The sequence below is a fragment of the Megalops cyprinoides genome, chromosome 16 (genome assembly GCF_013368585.1).
Source record: "Megalops cyprinoides isolate fMegCyp1 chromosome 16, fMegCyp1.pri, whole genome shotgun sequence".
NCBI classification, from domain to species: domain Eukaryota; kingdom Metazoa; phylum Chordata; class Actinopteri; order Elopiformes; family Megalopidae; genus Megalops; species Megalops cyprinoides.
The window spans coordinates 17,229,195-17,251,862 of record NC_050598.1 but is presented as its reverse complement, the minus strand read 5'-3'; the positions used below and the strand labels follow the sequence as shown (position 1 = coordinate 17,251,862).

Below are 22,668 nucleotides of genomic sequence, written 5' to 3'. Positions count from 1 at the left end.
GGATACTAAACAAAACAAGATCTGGAAACCAGAGTCTAGAATAATTCAGTTACACAAATGCATTTTCATAGTTTATATTGACAATGTTACAAAACAACACATTTTTTGTTTTCAACCAAATAAAATGTTTAAAGCACTTATGTGCAGCAGCTAAATCATTGTAAATCCTTTTAATCTTGTACTGAATGACAATACTGTAGTAGTAGACTATGGTATTATTGTATAGTATTTCATGACAGTACAGAACAGTAATTTCATACATTCATTTTGTCTGGTATATTTTTTGTTCAGATGAATGTCCTACCCAACCATTAAAACTGTCAGGTTATGTGGTTGATGTCTTTGGCTCATACTGGACTTGAGATCTGATTGGTCAATGACAACAGGCTGAAAGACTATACTGACAATCACTCCCATTACTCACATGCAATGGATCTTCGCAATCTATATAGTGGACTTCTACAGGGGGAAAAAAAAATTGTCTGATTTGATTTGGAAATTTGGTGGGGATGACACTCAGTGCTTAATAAGTTTGGCTAAACATCTCAGGTGCAGATTAGCTAGCGAACTGCAAAAGAGCTAGTTTCAGCCTTAAAGAGCATTGCAAAGGCTGCACACCTAATCAAGAACAGTGGGGGTTAGGAAGTGGAGGTGCCTCAAGCAGGCTGTTGGAAGCCAGGTCATCCACTCAATCACAGTCTGTTGCTCACAACTGGACACTCCAAAGAGCCACACTTTCAGCAATGATTTCTTCTGGTCAGATATTACAACAGAACACAAACAGTACTGCTGCAGCATTCTGCAGAGGCTTCTTCTCTACTCCACTTCTACAATCCATATGTGAACTGAACATTTAAGAAAATAAATAGTTGTGTAAATAAGCAGCATTCCTGTAGCATTAAATTGTGCAACTGGAAAGTTAAATTTCCCAGAGAGCATTTGTACACATGCTTTGTAACAGTCTGTATTAATACAATTCAAATTGTGTTAATAACCTGGCAACAAATTACATCAATTATTGATGAAAGGAAGTTGATTACTATGATTAAATATAGACACTTCTCAAGTATTCACATCTAAATGGAATATAATTGACCTTAATGAGGGTGATTCAACTCTTATATATGATGATACGTTTCTGTATTTTCTTAATGGAAACAATAAACATGTCACTGAAAAGGCATTAAAAAGAGAGGAGGATCTGGTTATTAAAATGCATTTTAGTATGCAGAAAACACACCCATCGCTCCTCACGTCTGCTGAGTGTAAACAAGGTTGGGGTGAACAGCGAGAGGGTTTCTGCCAGTACAAGAGTAGGTACAAGACTGAGTCGGGCACCTCTGCTTGAGGGTGCCTATCTTTCATCTCCCAGCCACCACTACGCTGCATTCAAAGCATGGCATCTGCTTCCTCTTCCTGGACAGCTGTGAAGCTCCATTCTCCTGCAGAGAGTAGCCCAGAGAGAGAGCAGAGATACAGAGAACAACAGGGCCAATACGCTGCTGTTTACTGCTCCCACAGACACACACTGTCATGCAAGGGGGACGGGGTGCCATGTCAGGACATGCAAAAAGCGCCTGTCCTGTGTGATGTAGATAGAACCTGAAGTTCAGGTCTCACTGCAGTTTGTTGCATTGGATAGCTAGTGTCTCAGTAGTGTTGGAATGAAGTCAGATTGCATTTGAGTATGTCCACATTTGAGATAGAAGCAAAATGAATCTGAAATAAAGTGTCAGATTGAATAAACATATCTTCCAAGAGCTCCAGATGTAACTTGAAGAAAGTATCATTAACAACTAATGATCAAAAAAGGTTTAGACGAAATGAGAAGGGAACAATGTGGCCCAAGCTGAGCCTGCTATTGCACTTCTCTCACTGAATCTGCTGCTTCTGAATATGCTGCACTGGTAATCTGTATTACTTGACTGCTGTGTCCTCCACAATGTTATTTCTGAAGGTGCACATGAGAAGAGCAAGGTAAAGGCAGTGTGTAAACTTTCACAATGCGCATTGCACATTGGAGACGGGCCAACACAAAGAGGCAGGAGTACAGATCAATTGTGCAATCAGGTAGATGATTGCAAGGAGAGGGCATGACTGAGGGAATGCAGGAGCCCCTGAAAGAGCACAGAGGGCCTTTAAAATGAGGTCCAAATTTGCCGCAGTGTTCCAGGGAACCTGCCTGAAATCTCCAGGACATCAAACACACAGTGCCCTAAATTAAAAATGTACACAACGGTGAATGCGTTCAAAATAGAGCAGAGCTTTGCCGCACTCATTACCTTCTCCGTGGGTGAAACAAAGGCGTCTGTACACTTATTCCTGTGATGTTCGTTTATACACAAACCAAATGAACAAAAAAGTGTGTCTGGCCCCATACTGCCACTGAACCTGGCATCAATACAACTTTTAAAAGGTGACTTGCATGCAAGTTACAAGTGAAGTACAATACAACATTAGCTGTTACACAATCGATATATAAACAGCAGAAACATTTACTATATGTTAGACACACCAGATTCACCAGCTTCCTACAATGGAGATTTGTCAGCCTTGAGGAGGATTTTTTCAGTGTAGTAAGCTCCATAATGTTTTGACTGAAACTACACCTGAATCAGAATTCGTCAATAGTTACTTTGAAGAGAAATGTACATCTCTGACATTGCGGCATTTTCTCTGCAGGTCTGTTCCACAGAGCTATCATCCAGAGTGGTTCTGCGTTGTCCAGCTGGGCGGTCAACTACCAGCCAGTCAAGTACACCCGTCTGCTAGCGGAGAAGGTGGGCTGCAACGTGCTGGACACCCTGGACATGGTGGATTGCCTGCGGAAGAAAAACGCCCGCGAGCTGGTGGAGCAGGACATCCAGCCTGCCCGCTACCACGTGGCATTTGGCCCCGTGATTGACGGGGACGTGATCCCGGATGACCCAGAGATCCTGATGGAGCAGGGGGAGTTCCTCAACTACGACATCATGCTGGGCGTCAACCAGGGCGAGGGCCTGCGCTTTGTGGAGAACGTGGTGGACTCGGAGGATGGCGTTTCGGGCAATGACTTCGACTTCTCGGTCTCTGACTTCGTGGACAGCCTGTACGGCTACCCGGAGGGCAAGGACACCCTGAGGGAGACCATCAAGTTCATGTACACCGACTGGGCCGACCGCGACAATCCCGAGACCCGCCGCAAGACCCTAGTGGCCCTCTTCACTGACCACCAGTGGGTGGAGCCAGCCGTGGTGACGGCCGACCTGCACGCCCGCTACGGCTCCCCCACCTACTTCTACGCCTTCTACCACCACTGCCAGAGCCTGATGAAGCCCGCCTGGTCCGACGCGGCACACGGGGACGAGGTGCCCTACGTTTTCGGGATCCCCATGATCGGCCCCACCGACCTCTTCCCCTGCAACTTCTCCAAGAACGATGTCATGCTCAGCGCTGTGGTCATGACGTATTGGACCAACTTCGCCAAGACTGGGTAAGTACTGTGAAGGTCCAGAGATGTATAAAACATATATAAATGTATATAAAACATAAAAGCTATCCAGAATGACTTCCAGCATAAAAAAGTATATTCATTCCAAGTACATCTATGAGCAACAGTGTCAGACCAGGCAAAGAATACTACCAGACCAGTGACCAGTGCATACAATATGACATACTGGTACAATTTAATCTCAGAAGAAACAGATTTCAATGGCTGCATATTTACCTGGCTTGGAAAGAGACAGATTACGGAGTCCCATTTCATTTCGGCATAGAGCTGCACTGCAGCTATAGTAGTTTATTTCATAAGCACACCCACTCAGCCCATAGGTGAGATTTATGTCAGTAAATAAAAACATAGAAAGCCCAAAAGCAGAAAAGACCAGTTTTAGATAGATTACATAATGGGCATTTTGTTATAATGTTGAATTTTTTATGTTAAACAGTGCTGCTTTGTCGGGGGGGGGGGGGGGGGGGGGGTGGGGGGGGTAATGGGCGGAGTGGTGGCAATGCTGTGTGACTGCCATCTCTCAAGGGACAGAAAGTGATTAGTGAAACATATCACACACACTGGCCCGTGGCAGTATTGATCCCACATGCTCTCCTCAGTCGATCACCGTTGCCTACAGCGACTTGACTTTCTTCTTCCCTTTTTTTTTTTCTACCGAGTTCAATTTTGCCCAAAGCGCAAAACAGGAGAAAACAACACAGATCTGTACAGGAAGCATCATTTGAACCCAGAACGTCTTATCACACCCGGCGACTCCAATTTAATATGACAACCTACGTTTGCAGGGGAAAATTGATTGGTGAAGGCTGGAGTTTTTAATTGTTTCCCTCTTTTACCTGTCTCCATAACATTTGTCTGTGAAACCAAGTGGCATTTCTATATTGTTTCATATCTCTAGCCACTTCACAGATCAAAGCTGGAGAAGCACAAGGTAGAATAAGATAACTCCTCAAAGCTCAGGCACTTCAGATGCATAGACAGAAATCTGATTTTGATGGATCTACAACAGAAAGGATTCCTATTAACCTTTCACCAAATCATCTGTCTGGGGTGTCTGCTTAAAGTAATATTGTACGTTACCTTCTGGTTTGGGACTCTGAAGAAACTAATGACAGCTGCAGGTGTGGATATTATATGTGAATATTTAACCATGCAGTGGTTGCAACAGCAATTTTTCAGTTTTCACTTGTATGGACAGAATTTGTCTAAATATCTGGATGGACTGCATTTCAGTTGGACAACAATCAAATAGATTAAACCTTCTTGGCAGGCACTGGAACATTCTGACCTTGAAACACAGAAGCCATGTGTACATCTCTTGCCTGTATAGGAACAACCATTATACAGGACCAACCAGTGAATGGTTTCTCAGATCATTTCTCTTCATTTTTCTTGTAATGTTTGGTATTTCCTTGTGATTAGTCACCTGAGGATGTCTGTGGTTTGGTCCCGTTGGATTTTCAGGAAATATAGATTACTGAATTAAAATGACTCTTTTGTGGACTTTGACTGTTTTAAACCAAAGATACATTGTGGTCTGAAAAAGCAATATATCACTGCATAGATGCCTTATGATGCCTGATAAGAAATATGGATTGTTTTCATTAATTTTAATATCTTAAACAAATACTTTAATACTTTCATTCAGATTTAAACTATTAGTTAATAAAACTGAATGTTAGATATTCAAGGCAGGATACCATCGAAATATGAAAATCAAATTCAGGCCCTGGGAGACTTTCCATCAGCTCATAGATAAAAATACATAGATAAAGAAGTACTTTAGTGTAAGTTATGTATATTATTTACATAGAGGACTGTTGTAAACCTGGGGATTTCCAAACCTAAAAGGTTTGGCTATGATAATGTTTTGTGTGCATTTTTTGAAATATGTGTCCATATTAGAATATTACAAGTCATGCAATTTCATGGCAGGTATATGGGTTAGTTCATGAAAAGTACTAAATGGATTTATACAATAATAGGGAAAAAAATCAGTAATAGATGTGACAGAAAACAGGCTAGGATAGGAAATTACATAACAGCAAAAAAGTTGCCTAAAGGTGGAGTAGCTGTTAATGATGAATTTGCTCTTAAACCTAGTGAAAAGTGAACATTGGTATTGATGTACAGTTAGTTAATAAAGCTCCCATTAAATTGTAAGTCCACTTACTTTGTCTGTACAAAAATGGGGATATTAAATAGGTTACTGTGCTCATGCATCTGTGAGCGACGTGCCATTCTCTCTGGGCTGAGAGTCCGGCAGGGGGAGTGACTGCCTGTGTGACAGGCATCGGTGGCACTGTCAAGGGACAGGGTCCCGGAGACGTATCTGCAGTGAGCCCCCGCACAGCAAAGGTATTATTCCAGATGGGGGATTATGCATGGTCTAGCAGCGGGCCTGAGCTTGTAAAAAGCCAGGGATTAGATGCCAGGATAATAGAAAACCCTGAGTGCTTCTCAAAGGGTAATTTTGCACAGCTGACTGTAAGAATCTCAACAGAGTGAGGGTGGGGAGGAAGCAGGAGGGACATAGGGAAGTAAAACCTACACAAAATGTATATAAAGCATGCCCTCCACCTCACATCCACGGCTCTGCCCACGGATTTCAGCTCAGACATGTACCCCGCCTCCCAGCTGCCCCTGCCAGCCCCCCCACCAAATAAAAAAGCGTGCATTCATGAATGAAATCTCTGTGGATGTTCATGCTGCAGGCTTGCCAAGGCTGCTGTGGTATATGTGCTCACAGCTGCTCAATGAGAGTTCACACAGATTCCACCCCCTGCCATCTCTCTGAACCTGCTGTTCTTACAATATATCCAGTGTATGTGCACAGCATATATACCCCACCCCAACCCGCCCATGCTTTTGAGATGCCCGTTTCATTTTCATTTTTTTCAGTGTGTATTATTTTGTCACTATATGTATTATGCTGGTTTTTTTACTACAATCAAAGTGTATGTTAAATTCCTCGTAAAATCTTCATTTACAGATCAGAATTGGTTTTATTTTTTATACGGAAGGTGTGAAGGACACATTTCAGACATGGCTGCAGTGTTGCACGTGGTGGCGCATTTCTGTTTGTCCTAGTTTCTTTGATTCGGCTGTGTTCAGAGAGCGTCTCTGTTCCCGTTTCCTCTTGCCCTTGTGTTGAGACACTGGATGTGCTGTGGCTTGCCAGGGTCATTAGTAAGCAAAACACGATCATCCATGGCTCCCTCTATTCCTCTCCCTTTCTCCCCCCCTCTCTCTTTCTCTCCCATGCTCTTGCTCTCTTTCTGTATGTCTCTCTTCTCCCTCATTTTCCCTCTGTCCTCTCTCTCTCTTTCTCACTCTGATTTATGAACAGAAGTAACATGAAAATGTCACCCATTTCAAGTCTCCACTGAGGTGAATGCAAATCCTACTGTTTTTCAACCTCCTAAAAGACAATTACCCCCAACCTTCCACCTCAGGCAGTGAAAACCTCCCTCTTTAAATAAAGTTCAGCCTTTTTCACTCTCTGCTAAGTTGGGACCAGAAGGTTATCCGTTTCGAAAGTATAATTTCATCCGTTTGAGTTTCCAGAGGTCAGCCATATATGAAGCTATCTACACAATTCACCAGCTCTGCAATAATTATACCCCTGCATCACCCGCAAAAAGGCTGCTGTCCTGCCTGGACACAGCTATTCTGCCTGTAACGTGGGCTATAGTTTGTGCCTCCTCACTGCTCACTCAATTAAATTGAACAGTTTATAGGAGATTTTGTCGCCAATATCCTGATTTGCATGAAAGAGAGAGGAAGTGGAATGGCTTATTGCCGGGCATTGGAGCCATTGATTGCGAGCTGAATGTAATTAGGCGAGGGAGAGACAGCCCTCCTCTTCCTCAGGCCTTCTGATCCCGGAATCACAGCAGAGGGTGGTGATTGGGGGGGGGCTTGCGGGGGGGGGGGGGGGGGGTTGCAGGCGTCAAGACACGTGTCGGCCGTCACTCGCGTAATCCTCCTGATCGATATCGCCCATAATGAGGAGCGAACAGGGCTGTGTGTCCTCCAGCAGCCTTCCACACCCCAAAGTCATCACCTCATCACCGCTCCTTGTGCCATAACTATATCTAAAGCCTGTCATTAAACATTAAACACACGTCTGGCCTCAGCTAATCCCTGGTCTCAGATGCTTGCGGGCACTATTTGCAGCACTAAAAGGGAAAAAACTGCCTTAAAAATGTGTAACCACCTTTGGTAAACACATCAACTGTAGCCATGCTGAGTGTTGCCTACGGTCTCGAGCCACACAGACAGGCCCAGAATTTGACCTAGGCTTACCCTGTAGTGTCCCACAGGTCATATGATGGGGCATCATTGTAATAATGTGCCTCAATAACCTTAGAGAATTATGGGAGACCCATGTACTAATTGCATATTACAGAGACAAATGCGAAATAGAGCTGTAATACAGTGAATAATGTAGGTACGATGACATGTAAACTTTCTGTTGAGTCCCAGCAGTGCAAATAAAGGACACCTGGGGGTAAACATGCGGTATAAAAAAGGAAAAATTGAAATTAATTATTAAATTTAGCATGTATTATTTCAGCTTAAGTTAACATCAAAGCCACTGATTTAGTATGGAGCAGTGGTTGCTAATTAAATGAGTAAACTTGATACAGGAATTCAAAGGCCACAGAGTTAAAATAGATTCCTATTCTGAGCCTAAGGCTGTCTAAACATGTGTCTTTTCAGATCTGGTGATTGTAAGGCTTATGTTTATTCAAATGCTCTAAATTAGTCAAGGATGGGTGGAAAAAAAAACATGCAGGAAATCATTGTAAATGCTATTTTACCATACAGCTCTCTCATTTAACTGTTGTAACATCACAGAATAATAAGATGCAGATGTGTGTTATATATTTTTTAATCTGAATGGGTACGTAAGAGAGAATCTGTGACACTGGTGTGCAGTTATTGCCCAATGACTGATCCGTGCATCATTGATTTTCACAGTGATATGGTTTTGGTGTATGCACACATATATGTTGTTAAAGGACCTGGAATCCATTCTACATCCACACGCTGTACTGCATTCTTCTGCTGTTGAACCGTACAGCGACAGACTTTTGGGAGGTCTTCCTTTTGAGTTGCTTCCATTTGGGGTTTTGCTCCTTGCTCTTTAGCTGATCAGGGGTCAGCCGGGGGGTCAACTGGGGGTCAACCGCAGATCAATGAATTTTGGAGAGGGGGCTGAAGGAAGATGAAGGCCCCGTTTATTGTGTAAGCCCCAGCACCCCCGCCATATGAAAACATCAGAGGAAATCTAAAACACCATTAAAACGCCTGGTTTTACGACCATAATAATGGCCCAGCTCTGCCTTGTCGCTGACTGGGATCTAGTACAGCGCTTAAGTGGGAGGCCTAACAGACTGCTGTCAGCTAATGTGCATATTACAATACCCAGCCTTGGTTAGAGGCAGAAAACCAAGCAGACCATTTAGTCATTAGCTCAAATGTTCCAAAGGGGGCAAGTCAGCTGTTTATTATTGACATAGCAGCAAGAGCCTAGCATGTGTATGTGTGTAATTAGATAAGGCAAGCAGTTGTTCTTTAATGCTGCTGATCAAATTATCCAAAGACGGGACATTGATTTTTTTTTTCTTTTTTTTTTTTTTTTTGGGTGTGTGATCATGCGCACTCTCTAAATAATTCATCTTCATTTTTCAGTGAGGCACCAATAACCTATGCCTTAAAAGAACAAACCCACATACCCCAAGCACAGGTACTGTAGAGGACATAGGAAATTGAATACAAACTGCCTTGTGTTTCTGTGCAGATTGATCATTATGAGAAGGAATTTGCTGTGTATTCGTGAAGCCAGAAATTTCCATTAACTGAGATTGCTCTGGGGGGTTCAGATTGTTGTTGACATGTGGGTTGCCTCAAGAATTCAAAAGGAAGCGAATGCTGCCACATTGACATCCTGGTTGCTGGCATGTTGCACAGGAAAGATCAATATGACCTTACCTCCTACATTTGCTCCTTTGAAACTTAATTACTGATATTCAGCCTCAAAGTCATCATAGTCTAGCTGTCAATATTCATTGGGGATCATTACAGGCCTAATGAAAGGGGTTATTTACGGTGTGCTCTGCTGACACCTAGCAACTCTGGGGGGTTTTCCTTAGCCATCTCAATTCACCTCTCTGGTCCCAGAAGCATTGACCTGAAAAGGAAAAATTGACACTTGTACAGAGCAGGAAAGCAAAGGTGTGAGCTCCAGCTAAGCAGATTGTGTTCTGTGTACACAGCGTCTGTACTACGCAGCTAATATGCGAACACGAGAGAGTTTTTGGTGTTTTCGTGTTTGCAAGTAAGGCAATCAGAGAACATTAAACTCATATCCGCTCTACACTAATTAGCTCATCAGAACTGAACCACGTCCCCTTGTATGCGCATTTATATCTCCAGTCTCTCTGCCTTGCTCAGAGACGAGGGTATACCGTGCACACACACAAATGCCTCGCTGTCTTTCCTCTCCAGGCACTTCCTTCTCTCTGCATTGCAGCACTTCATAAATGCGTCCGAGGACTGACTGAGAAAACAGCAGCCTTGTCCAAACTCCCTCTCCCTTCAGCACAGGCTATGTTACAACAAGGAGACTCATGGTTGCTCTTGAATGCCATATGTTAATACACTCAATAAATCAATACCGCCATGTAATTGGAATGGGTGACCAGCCTCGGTGTGACAGCGACAACTGGGAAACACTGACCTCTGGAGGAGGGTCTGAGGCACTGCAGTCGTGACGCCCCGCCCCACTCCCCCAAAGCCCTGTTCTGTGTCTTGATTAATATGGTCCACTGTACATCAGCACAGTTGTTGTTAATGCATACTGCGCCGCTTTCCCAAAGCAATTAGCAAAGGGGCAGCTCGGCTCTCATATTATCAACAACAAGTTGCTTCCTTAAGCGCATCTAAGCATGTTGATTTATTTATATATTCACTTTAAAAGCTTCAGCCCTGCTGTATATTTAATGGCAGGGATGGGGACCGTCAGGCCTTGTTCAAAACATGTTGTCAAAAAAGTGGTTAACCAGTTCTGACTGAGAAACCTGGTAGTGCCATAGCGTAAAATGGCAAAAAGAATGTTCATACACAGGCATAGAGTACATGTTTAATGTACATGCCATAAGAAGGCTTGCATTGATAAGTTTTGAAGGGACCACAAAATCCTGAGAAATAGCATGAAAATGAATTGGTTACAGTTTCCCTGTAGTTACAGGTTACCTCACGGAAGTGTTCTTAACTGCTAATTGGATGATTCACATGCACATGTCTTTGTGTCTAGATATATACAGAGACTAATGTATGTTAGTATATGTATATGTATATTATATTAATGCATATTAGAATGTATGTTAGATATACAGACAGTAATGTAATGTAATGTAATATGTAGGAGTTCCTTTACACAGTGAGATTAAACACTTTTGCTTCTGTCTGCATTTATTATGTCTCCAGGGACCCCAACAAGCCAGTACCCCAGGACACTAAATTTATCCACACCAAGGCAAACCGTTTTGAGGAGGTGGCCTGGTCCAAGTACAACCCTCAGGACCAGCTGTACCTGCACATTGGACTTAAGCCCCGCGTCAGGGACCACTACCGGGCCACCAAAGTGGCCTTCTGGAAACACCTAGTGCCCCACCTCTACAACCTCCACGACATGTTCCATTACACCTCCACCACCACCAAAGTGCCACCGCCAGAGACTACCCAGAACTCCCTGTCCACCAAGCGGCCTAACGGCAAGACTTGGCCCTTCAACACCAAGCGGCCGCCCATGTCACCAGCCTACAACAGCGAGAACGGCAAGGAGCCGTGGAATGGGGACGAGGAGACGGGCCCCCTGGTGGTGGAGAACCCACGCGACTACTCCACCGAGCTGAGCGTCACCATCGCCGTGGGCGCCTCGCTGCTCTTCCTCAACGTGCTGGCCTTCGCTGCCCTCTACTACCGCAAGGACAAGCGCCGGCAGGACTCGCACCGCCAGCCCAGCCCCCAGAGGCAGACCGCCGTCAACGACGTGGGCCACGCCCCCGAGGAGGAGATCATGTCGCTGCAGATGAACCAGACCCATCACGAGTGCGAGGGCGGGGCTCCCCACGACCCCCTGCGGCTGGCCTCCCTGCCCGACTACACCCTCACCTTGCGGCGCTCCCCCGATGACATCCCCCTCATGACCCCCAACACCATCACCATGATCCCCAACTCGCTGGTGGGCGTGCCCAACCTGCACCCCTACAACACCTTCACCGCTGGGTTCAACTCCACAGGCCTGCCACAGTCCCACTCCACGACCCGCGTATAGCTTTAAGGAGAGGAAGGGGAAAGGAGGGCAGGGAATCTCTTTTTATAAATCTACCATGAGTCACGGAGAGTACGGAAAGTGAAAAGACTTTTACTGTAGAGAGTCATGGATGCTCTTTCTGGATGTCAGGTTGTGCAGAACTGCCAAAATAAAACTGCCTCTTCTCGAAACAGAACGAGAATTCTTTCAGCAGTGTGTTGCTTTTTTTCTAATTATCATTTTAAAAAAAAACAGCCTTTTTAAGCAGACTTGGGAGAAATTAACATTTTGTTCTCAAATAAAATAACAAAAATGAAGAGAAAGTGCTTTTTTGTTCCATGCTTCGGTCTCTTCTGGGAAACCAGTTTCAAAACAATGGCCTGGAAGATGACGTCTGTGTAATATTTGAGTTGTTTTCTTTCAATGCCTTACGAGAAAGCTTGTTATTTTCCCTTAATTTCTATTCCGATCTGCAGCATAATTTGTGTGGAACGTGACTTCTTGTCCTGGATACTAGGTTTCACTGAACAAGAGGAGATGCAGAAGGGAATGTGATGAGCAACCAATTTCCCTGTTGCATATCTTTAGAAGAAAAAAAATGACAAAAATTGTTCTCTTGATTTTTTCTTTTTTTTTTTGGCTTTGTTTTTTGACTTACAATATACGTGATCTGTCTGAAATAGACTCTGCCTAAAGATGGAGATGCAGAGATAAGGACAACATTGGTGTTGTTGTTTTGTTAAGAAAAAGTGCATCTTTTACAACAAATTATCTATCAAGCTATCTATCTTATCTCTTCATGAAATGCACGCATACACAGAATGCCCAGAGTATCTGTGTGTGTGTGTGTGAGTGTGTGTGTGTGTGAGAGAGAGAGGGGGAGAGAGAGAGAGAGAGAGAGAGTGAGAGTGTGTGTGTACGTGTGTGTGTGCGCGTGTGTGTCTGCATATGTGTGCTTGTGTGATTGCGAGTGTGTCTGAACCAATTTTTGGTTTGTAGAACATTTGTGTGATGGGAGGGGGAGGGGCTTCTTCTTCATGTTGTTGATTTGATTCACCACTTGTCGTGTTTCAGCTGTGTCTATGGCTATCTGTCTTTGCGTAATAGCACTTTTATTCTTTTAAAAAGTCATTTACATCTAATTTTGCTTAAAACAAATGAGAAAATAAATCTATTATTTTAAGAGTAAGAAAAAAGTAGTTAAAGTTACAACTGAACTAACGGACATGATTCTATTGACTTTGTAAGAGTTTCACTCAAAAGGAGACAATGGCCTGTTTGTGCTGGATAAATTTAGACCAGCACATACTTTTGTTTCTTTTGAAATGCATATACATAAATATGGGCATACATACATATATGTATAGGGCTTCTATAAAGATTTTGCTCATATAGACTGCAATGGGTAAACTACTGACTGCTTGTAAGATTGAAAGTAACTATATTCTGTAAATGGATCAGAAGTCTTTACTGTGTATGTGTTATCATTGATATTTCGGATATCGCAAGCTGATGCTACAGGAGATGTCTTTATAAGAGCTCTATATGTATATCTATGTACAAATATATTTAATATTTATTTATGTATACCAGATGTATACGTGCTGATTGTGCCGTGTGCCAAACTAGATCCATCAAACTGAAGCAGAGCTCTGTATTTTGATAAATAATCTGTTTGCTTGTGTTTAGTTTTCTCTGATTTATTTCAGGAGGTTTTGATGTGGAGTTTTGATGAAGTCTCGAAAACAATACAAACTCTGCCCCATTTTTTTTTTTTTTTTCATCACTGCACCCAATGGAAAACAGGCTAACACCTCTGCGAGCCACTTAGGGAGAAGGGGATAAGAAATGTTGGGGATGATATGGGCATTAGGGGAAAAAAATTATGGAGGAAAGGGACACAATCGATAAACTCCCTTTTCCCAAACACTTGAAGTGCAATGGCTGTTGCGTGATGTTTGTGGCTGAAGACGATGCAAAATCTCATCGAGCGCCAAAGCCCTTTTGGGAAGAGCACGTGTAGTTTGATGAAAAAAATGTGTGGCTTGCACTGGTTAATGTGTGAGAGATCAACATTCAGCATATGCGTTCTACCCCTGCTTAGTTTAAATGGCTTTCTTTCCATTAGAGAGATTAAGCTTTACCTTAGTTCCCATTTATCTAAGGTATACGTGGGCATGACAAAAGATGTCCTGGGTGTTCAGTGTGGTGAAACCAAATCAGCTGCAGCCTGCAAACTGTAAGCTTCGTTTTAGCTCACATTGCTGCCATGCACAAATGTATTGTTTTAATCTTTTTCCTTGTAAAATAAGCGTAACGACATAGAATGAACACAATATTTTATTTTAAACAGCAAGTTATGCTATATCTATTGCTTTTTATGTAAGCAGCTTATAAGCTAATTCATTACATAACAAAAAGCAATTTCCTCTAATATCACCCACTTCTCACTTTTAAAACAGTGTAGATGATCACATTTTAGGATACAAGTTCTGGAAAGCTCCTGGGAAGTTGCCCTGGTGTCAAGCTACAGAGAGTATTCATGGCAAAAAAAACAGCAAGATTGTTACTTGTGCTGCTGTTAGGCACAAATCTGTATTGGCTTCCAAATTCTCCATGTTGGAATGTGTAAAGCAGATTGGATAACTAGCTATCCATATGTCATTCGCTTGCTGACCAACCAGATTCTCATTTTTAAGTTGCAGAGTAAGCATTAGCTCCAGAAAAGTTATACCAACTGACACATGTATGCATAAAGGGATGCCAAACTCCACTTGAAGAAAAAGCAACCATTTGTTCATTTGACTATCACTGGTGCAATGATGTACACTAGAAAATTCAGCAATCTATGATTAGATGTGACATTTTTTCTGATAGCAGGCAAATCCACAGTGATGGGCAATGAGGAAGTCTATCTCTAGTGCTGAAACTGTTCTGGGCTCAGCTATAGGAACTGTAAGAGGCAGTAAAGAGCAGTCTATAACCACACGGTGCAGCACGGATTGCTTCAAGTGTAGATGAGCTTGGCCGATGGAAACAAGGGCTTTGCAGTCAAAAAGGTCGGCAAAAGGGGAAAACGGTGAGACGTACCCTTCATTCAATGGTCTGCGGCAGGGACCTCTCATTCTCTCCCTGTCTGAGCTCTGACATAATCAGTTCCATCACGGACGTAGTCACTGCAGTTGCTGAGGTACACAGCAGTTAAACAGGCCCCGTTTCTCCTTGAGGTCTTCACTAAGAGTTAACTGCAGGAGGTGGTATCAGGATTTATTAGTTCTGCACCATGTTGATAGGTTTAAAGTCTCCCAACAAAGGCTTTATCACCGTCGGGCAAATCAATGTCATCTCTGTCCCTGCACCCCCGCCCCCCACCCCCAACCCAGAGGCCACAGCTGTCCTCATCCATCCAATCACCCTGCCCAAAACATTCTCTATGGAGAAAGAGAAAACCTCACGCTGACGGATTTAGCTTCAGATAAGGTCTACTGTCTCTTATCTGCAAAAAGAGAAATGATACAGAAAACTGTAACACATGTGCTAGAGACGTGTGTGCGCAAAGACGTGTGCACACAGACACACACACACACACACACACACACACACACAGTCTCTTACTCCATTAGATTTGATTGTGCAGAACTGAATAGGCACTTTGACGGACACCAGCAGAGCTCGGCTCTCGCGCAGTTTCTGGATGTGAGCTCGGTTCCTGCAGAAGACCATTAATTCCAGCCCATTTAAGTCATCAGCCTTAAATTGGGGAGAGTAGGAGCAGGCTGACGCGGCGGCGAGGAGTGAGGCTCGACGTCGCCTCGTATCTCGGCCCAGCGGGCCGCGGCTCATTATCGTTCGTCAGATGGGCGGGTAACGACTGCAGCTGAACCGCCCGTGCCCTCGGAGTCTCTCTCCTGAGAATCCTTAGCTTCAGCTGCACTTCTGAGAGGGACGACGGGCCCCTAAGTACTGCGCCGCAGCCAGCCTGGAGGTGTAGCAGATGCCCAGGTGCGAGAGATCCTTTTCGCAGGAGCGGTGTGAAAAGACGCAGGAGGAGGGCTGAGGAGTTGTTGATCACACACACACACACACACACACACACACACACAACAGGAGGGGGGGGGGGGGTTGGATAATGGTCGAGATGAGCAGCAAATTGAGAAGGAAGCAGCCTGTTTGCTTGTAGCTGAGATCTCCAATCGACTGTCCGAAAGCGGCAGCTGTAGACTGCGACTGTGGAGCACGGTGGCCATCTTTTCTGTGGGATGCAATTCACAGGCCTTTGCAGGCTTTGCTCAGCTGCTGTAATCATGGCTACTGTCAGTAGACTGATGACTGTAACAACATAATATTAACCTATTAATTACATAGTAGTAGAAAATGCTAATTGAATGCAGTGCAATACCTGGGGCACATGGGTGTCGTGTTTCATAGTCAGTTTTGGTACAAGTAAGAGAAGGCCAGATGAAATTCATTACATATTAACATTAAACATTGCAGTAAAAAAGAGAAATATACCTCCCAGTCCTAATGGAGGTAAAACGTGCTTTATATTTGTGAGAAATATTTACCAACATTATCTCCATATATTAGCATTTTTTAACAATTACTTACCACATGCCTTAATATTACAACCTTTCTTTTGTTCCAGTAATAACTCACTGATTTATGTATTATCATACAACATTGACCACTGCAACAATGATGAGCACTCAAAGGAAGTTCAGTCTCCAAATAAATTCCCATATAGCCCTTGTTTGTAGTGTCATTGTCATCATTGAACATCTATAACATATTAAAACTATTAACATTATTGAGTGTTTTGTATTTTGTAAGTATGTATTATCATTATATCAAGAGTCAGAGCTGCTCCTAATATGGGACTGTATTTGCCGTATCAGCAACACAAACGATAGCAAGCAAACAAGTAGTGCATGTGCCAAATACTACATTTCCACCAAAAGGGACCTGAATGTGTGTGTCTCTGTGTGCATACATACATTCATATGCATGCATGTGTGTGCGCAGGTGTGTGTGTGGGTGGTACCAGTCTCTCAGGTAATGGACCTGGGCACACTGCCAGCACATAGACTGGTATCTCTCTCTCTCACACACACACACACACACACACACACACACACACACACACACACACACACACACACACACGCACACAGGACATTCAAGTTACACGTTATGTCCACTACAACACCATGCCATATTTCCACTTGGTGGCAGGGGAGGTGGGGGAAGGTTTTGAATCTATATGTCCAAGTGAATTCTGTGGGTTTCCATACAGTACATTATGAAAGTTATGAATTTGAAGCTGTTAACAAGTATCATCATTGAAAATAATAAAAGCAATTGTATTCTTCTTTTGTTCCTCTTATGGTTATTTCTACAATCTCTGCTATAATTGCCATGTCCCCTGCTGGTCACCCCCCCGCTATAATTGCACCCCCCCGTCCCACTCTTTCAAGACTGTCATCTGAAGTGCCTCTGTTAAGCAGTGGAAACAACCTCCTGTCACCTTCCATCTGGCTGTGGGTTGTCTGTGTCCACTCTTCTAATCCTCCCAATAAGTGGTATTCCGGATAAGCCCGCCCCTCTTCACATCGATCCGTTCGGGGGTTAGGTCTGGCTTGTTTCTTTTGCTGTGCGTCATTGGTGTGTGAGAGAGATAAGGATATGATTGTATCAGGTGTACAGTAGGCAGGTATATCTGCAGAAAATGAAACACCTCCAGAAGTATTAGCCTGCTTTTCATCTGGGACTACAACAGACGTTGCCAAATGTTTGACGTTTACAAAAAAAAAAAAAAGAAAGAAAAAAAAACAGCACCTACACTAGACATTTTTTCATAACAGTAAAGGTTTGGGTTTTTTCAGGTTTGTAATTGCAATTGAATAAAAGCAACGGTACTGGAGCTGTGTGAAACACCTACCTTCAATATTTTGAAAAAATTTGTAAGTGAAAATAAAGATTAAATCAATTTAAAAAAAAATGTTGCGTGAATTCATGTACATGTACTTTGGTTATAAGTCTTCCACATCTAACTCAGTGAGCCCTGTCTGTGAGCATATATACGCTAAGTCCAGTGCACATTGAAGTTATTGAAAATAAAATATCTATACATCGTTATATACTCCATCCTGACTCATCTTGTGATTGAAAAATATGACTCACTCACACCTCAGTTCCTTATTCAGACCTTGTGTTTTCTCTGGGGTTACACTATTCATGTAGCCATACACGCTCAGTGCAGCTTTGCCATGTCAATCCTGTTATGAATTAGGTGGAAAGGGATGCTCGAGAACCGGGAAACTGTTGATTATTACTATCCAGTGGCAGTTGAAATAGCGGGCTGTGATATTAAACAGGAAGTGGTACACAGCAATTACTTTTTACAACTGAAGGGAGAAACCCCAGACTGCCACCACAATAACTTGTCTGGATGGGTCCGGTTGCCCAATTGCCATAAAGCCAGTGATTCATAAACCAAGACAAAGACAAGCTTGCAAAAATGTGAGGTGGGGAGGGGGATGATCGAGGTCTGCAAGAACATAGCAGTAAGAGGAACTACTGAGAGCACCAATACACAAAGAGCTCTGGGTAATCTGACATCATAATCTAATTCTGCAGAGTTCCAAGCCTGAAAGGCGAAGTGGTATTGGGGAAGCTGAGCTAGACATGCAAGCAGCAGCAACAGCAGGCTGAGGGTCAGGTGACCCTGCTCTTTCTGCTGACAGGTACACTGATGATCCAATTCCTGTGATGAATGGCCCTTGAGAGTTTCATGAGGTGGCGGTGAGATGGACATGGAGAAGATGTGTAACATGCATCCGTTTGTACTGTAGCATTGTGGCAAGTAAGCAAGGCAGGGGCCCACTGGCTCCAAGCACTTCTCACATTCATAACCTGTGGCTGCTCTGGAAGCAAAGAAAACCAGATGGTATGAATTGTTAATGGACGAGTCAAAGATGATTATGATTCAGAAAGTCAGCTAGTCTTGGTTCAAACAGAGCTGCACCAGTAATATCCAACCACCAGAGGGCAGTCTATAGATGGCGTTCACATAGGCATCTATCCCTCTGCATTCACTCTGGGTGGAGGATGGAGCAGAGGAGCTTGGAACAGGCTCTTATGAAATTAAATCAATTTTTAAGAGTTTAGGGAATTGCCTTCTTGGGCAGCACCTATTAAATTAAAGAGTAGTGTGCATGCAGCACCTGGATCCTGAACAGGTCGTCTATGAAATGGATCTACACAGTGACTGTACTGAATTCCTCACTCTTCTCAATACAATTTATTTCAGAACACATACATTCAGCAAACTCAAATATTACATGGATGTGTGTGCAAACAAGTGATATTTAAAGATCACCAATTTCCCTCATTGATCACTGATTGTGGATACATATAAAATATAAGCGAGGGCTATGTCCTCCCAATTTGGCAGATGGCATACCAATCACATTAAAGATCTCTGATTTAGACTTGTTGGAAAATTATGGAAAAGATTTTAAAAAAGTAGAAGCTTGCTAGTCAGTAACAACTGGAATATTTATCATGCACTGAAATATTTATTATGCTTGTTTAATGACACAGAGTGTTAATACTTATGATGGTTATTAGCTACATATACATGTATTCATCTGAGGTTGTCACAAAAAAGCAATGTATACAGCACCAGTCAACACTTTGGACACACCTGATTAAGATAATGGGAATCATGCATTCAAAGACATTTTGATCTAAATACTTATTCTTAAATGCTTGAAATTTGTTTCTTAGACAAATATAGTCAAATTGATGCTTATGTATCAATTTCTTTCCAAAAAAAAATAATTTGAAAAAAAAAGGCTGCTAACTTTTTAGGTAACTCCATAATTTGTGTTAATTTGTGTTATTTTATAGATTTTATGTTGTTACTTCTCTTCTAAAATGTGAAAAATAGAAAAAATAAAGAAAAATCCTTCTATGAGTAGGTGTGTCCAAACTTTTGATTGGTACTGTACACACTCATTTGATTTCAAAGCCTGGAAAATAAGCATAATCTCTCCACCCACAAGTGTAATCACTCCACCTACCAAGATGTTGCCTCCACCCATCAACAACTTTGACACAGCCAGTGTCCAGCCAGTGTCATCAGTGAAGAGGGACATACTGATGTAGACAAGCAATCACCCCACTGTCAGTGTAAGCCCTCAGACTCTGTCAGTCACTGAATCTGAGAAAAGTTAAATTAATGCTTTCAAGCAGGAAAAGAGGAACCATACCCACGAGAGCAGATATTGTATGAACCCTGTGACAGGCATAACAATTCCCACCACACAAAGGAAGTGAGATAATGAGCACCCCTGACTATGGATACAGAGCTTGAATTAGAAATATATTTCTGCTGACTTTGTGCCAAATATAAGTCGGCTCTTGTACAGACTCTAGATTTTTTTTTTAGAATTAAAAGCTCCCTTGTGTCATTTTCCCTTTGTCTTCAAAATGCAAAAAATCATGGGCTATTTTGTTCATTTTGAATATGAACTGCAGGCATTTGTTACCATTCATACATTGTGGTAGTGCGTTACTTGGAGGAAATGACACTTGACAATTGTGAAAGGAAGATGATAATGGATGTCCTTTATATACAAGTTCCTTCTCAGCAATGTGGTAGGGCTCCATTTCTCATGAAGACAGGGAATGTGAGTAAGATTCCTTTGGCATAAATACTGTACATCACTGGAGCATTCCACTCTGTGCCCTGTCTTCCGGTTTTGCACAAAGGTGTCTGGTTTCATTCTTTTTCAAGAGAAACATTTCCAGTAAAGCCCCCAAGTGAGCAGTGAAATCATACCTATCTAGACAGGAACACAAATTTTTATGTGATCTGTGGATACTTGCATATAGCTTGGGTGATCATTCTTGCAAGCTTGCTATTTTTATCAGGTATTGGCACTATTTTATATAACATGTTCTTATAAAGCTATCTATATGCACTGTATATTCTGGTGGGGATTTACAGATAAAAATCTTTACCATTGAAAGAGCACTTCTGTGTGCCTCTCAAACTTGGGGTATGGTGTTCTGTTGAATTCACAAACAGGATTAAGGTACTTCTCAGTCAGATTTGCTAAATATTGTAGCACTCTTGCTGAATTCAAAAAAGCAAATCAACGGACAAAAAATGTGGTCTTTTCAGGTACATTTATTTTTCAGATTTTGATAGGCATAAAGCCGAAATGTGTCGGCCCTTTTTCCTTATCTATAATGTTATTATTTTTTCAAAGAACATCATCATAAATGTTGGTCTGTTAACTTTTTTAAAACCAGCAGTAGAAGTATCATTCCTTCGTACAAAATTGAGTACTTGTTTATTTGGAAACTAGATCTTTGTCATTTCTAGATATTTGATGCAATAGAAGTGGATCTCTCTTTTGTGGGCTGCAGACAGGCCTGGAAACAAAATACTCTTTGATCCTACTCAGGCCACAAGGGAACAGCCCCATTCACTGACCTGCTATACTCTGATGCATGATAGAAATGAAAGACATCTAGCTCCTGGTTCATAAATGGTAAAACGTAAAAAAGGAAAAAAAAAAAATACTACCATCTAAATCCTACCGTCTAAGCTATACCATCTAGCCGCAACTTTGTAAATACAATCTGTGAGATTCTCCATGACTTAAGCCTCATCACTGGGCTTAAAACATGGCATAATTTGATTTTTCAAACTAACAGGCACATGACAATCCAGACCCCCTTTAGTGACTTCAAGGAGGCCAATGCGAAGCAGTCCCTGAGAAAGTTAGCTAATGCCGTTATGTAATGTCCTCCGCTAATTGTGTTCGTTAGAGAGAACAATGCACACTGTTTCACAGAGCTTTTCCTGCTGAGCACCTCTAGCATGCATGCATGTGAATCGTGTTGTCCTGGACCCTTGTTGGTCAGATGACCCAGTATATTACCCAGGATGCATCTGTCCATCAGTGAATGCCCGTATTATCACTGCCAGTTATTTTTTTGCCATGCGTTAGAGGATCATTTCCTTCCCAGTTCAGTTACATAATATTTACAATTGGGTTACAGGGATAGACCAGCACTTGTGCACTGTGAAACCTAAGTACTGACAGGATGAATTTACAGACATGTGTATATCCTAGCTTGAAAAGAATATTTTATCCTGGAAACAAAATGTCCATACTTTTGTTTCTCAGTCTACATTTCAGTTATCTGCATTTTCACCCATCATTCATACATCCACATATGAAGACACTACTTCCTGCATTGTTACAGTGCATCCTTCAAGCTGATGACTGGGCACACTACCTTCATGTAACACACAGAGGTGATTTGTTGTACATGTCATCATTGTGGATCATTCAAAAGTCATACCATCAGGTCTAACCTACAGTATATGTCATATTATGCATATAATCATGATTTCATCATTTCTTTGTCTTCACCCACTCTTTTAGTCCTAACTTGCTAATGTACTGTGCTGCACTGAGCTGTTCTAAGTGGGGTTTCATTGCTGGTGAACAGAAACTTAGGCTTATTTCTCATTTATTCAATGGAGAAGAACATACTTCCAGTTTCCTTATTAGACACAAGGTGGGTATTTTATAAGGAAATGCATTTGGTGAGTGTTTCTATTGTGTACGAGGTGGAATCTCCCTCTTGACAATGGATGGAATAGTGACGTACAGAAGCCAGGCTGTTTGGGTGCGTTAACTGTGCCCTGTCCTGACTCCTCATCCTGACACAGACTAGCGTCAAGCATTGTTGTCACCCTTAAAAATGGCTTCCTTTTCACTCTGTCTGAAGCCTCCTCTTTGCATCACCCCTCCCCGCACACACACAC

The 22,668-nt window shown here is 42.5% G+C and overlaps 1 protein-coding gene across 2 annotated transcripts in view; it reads left to right on the top strand.

Moving 5' to 3' along the window:
• nlgn3a (neuroligin 3a) overlaps window positions 1–12,010 on the top strand; it is a 159,225-nt gene extending 147,215 nt beyond the window's left edge. For both annotated transcript variants that reach the window (XM_036547587.1, XM_036547588.1), the window contains 2 exons: window positions 2,683–3,472; window positions 10,988–12,010. In XM_036547587.1, the coding sequence (XP_036403480.1) occupies window positions 2,683–3,472; window positions 10,988–11,837 (1,640 nt within the window). In that variant the 3' untranslated portion in view covers window positions 11,838–12,010. The remainder of the gene's footprint in view (window positions 1–2,682; window positions 3,473–10,987) is intronic.
• The last annotated feature ends 10,658 nt before the right edge of the window (window positions 12,011–22,668 follow it).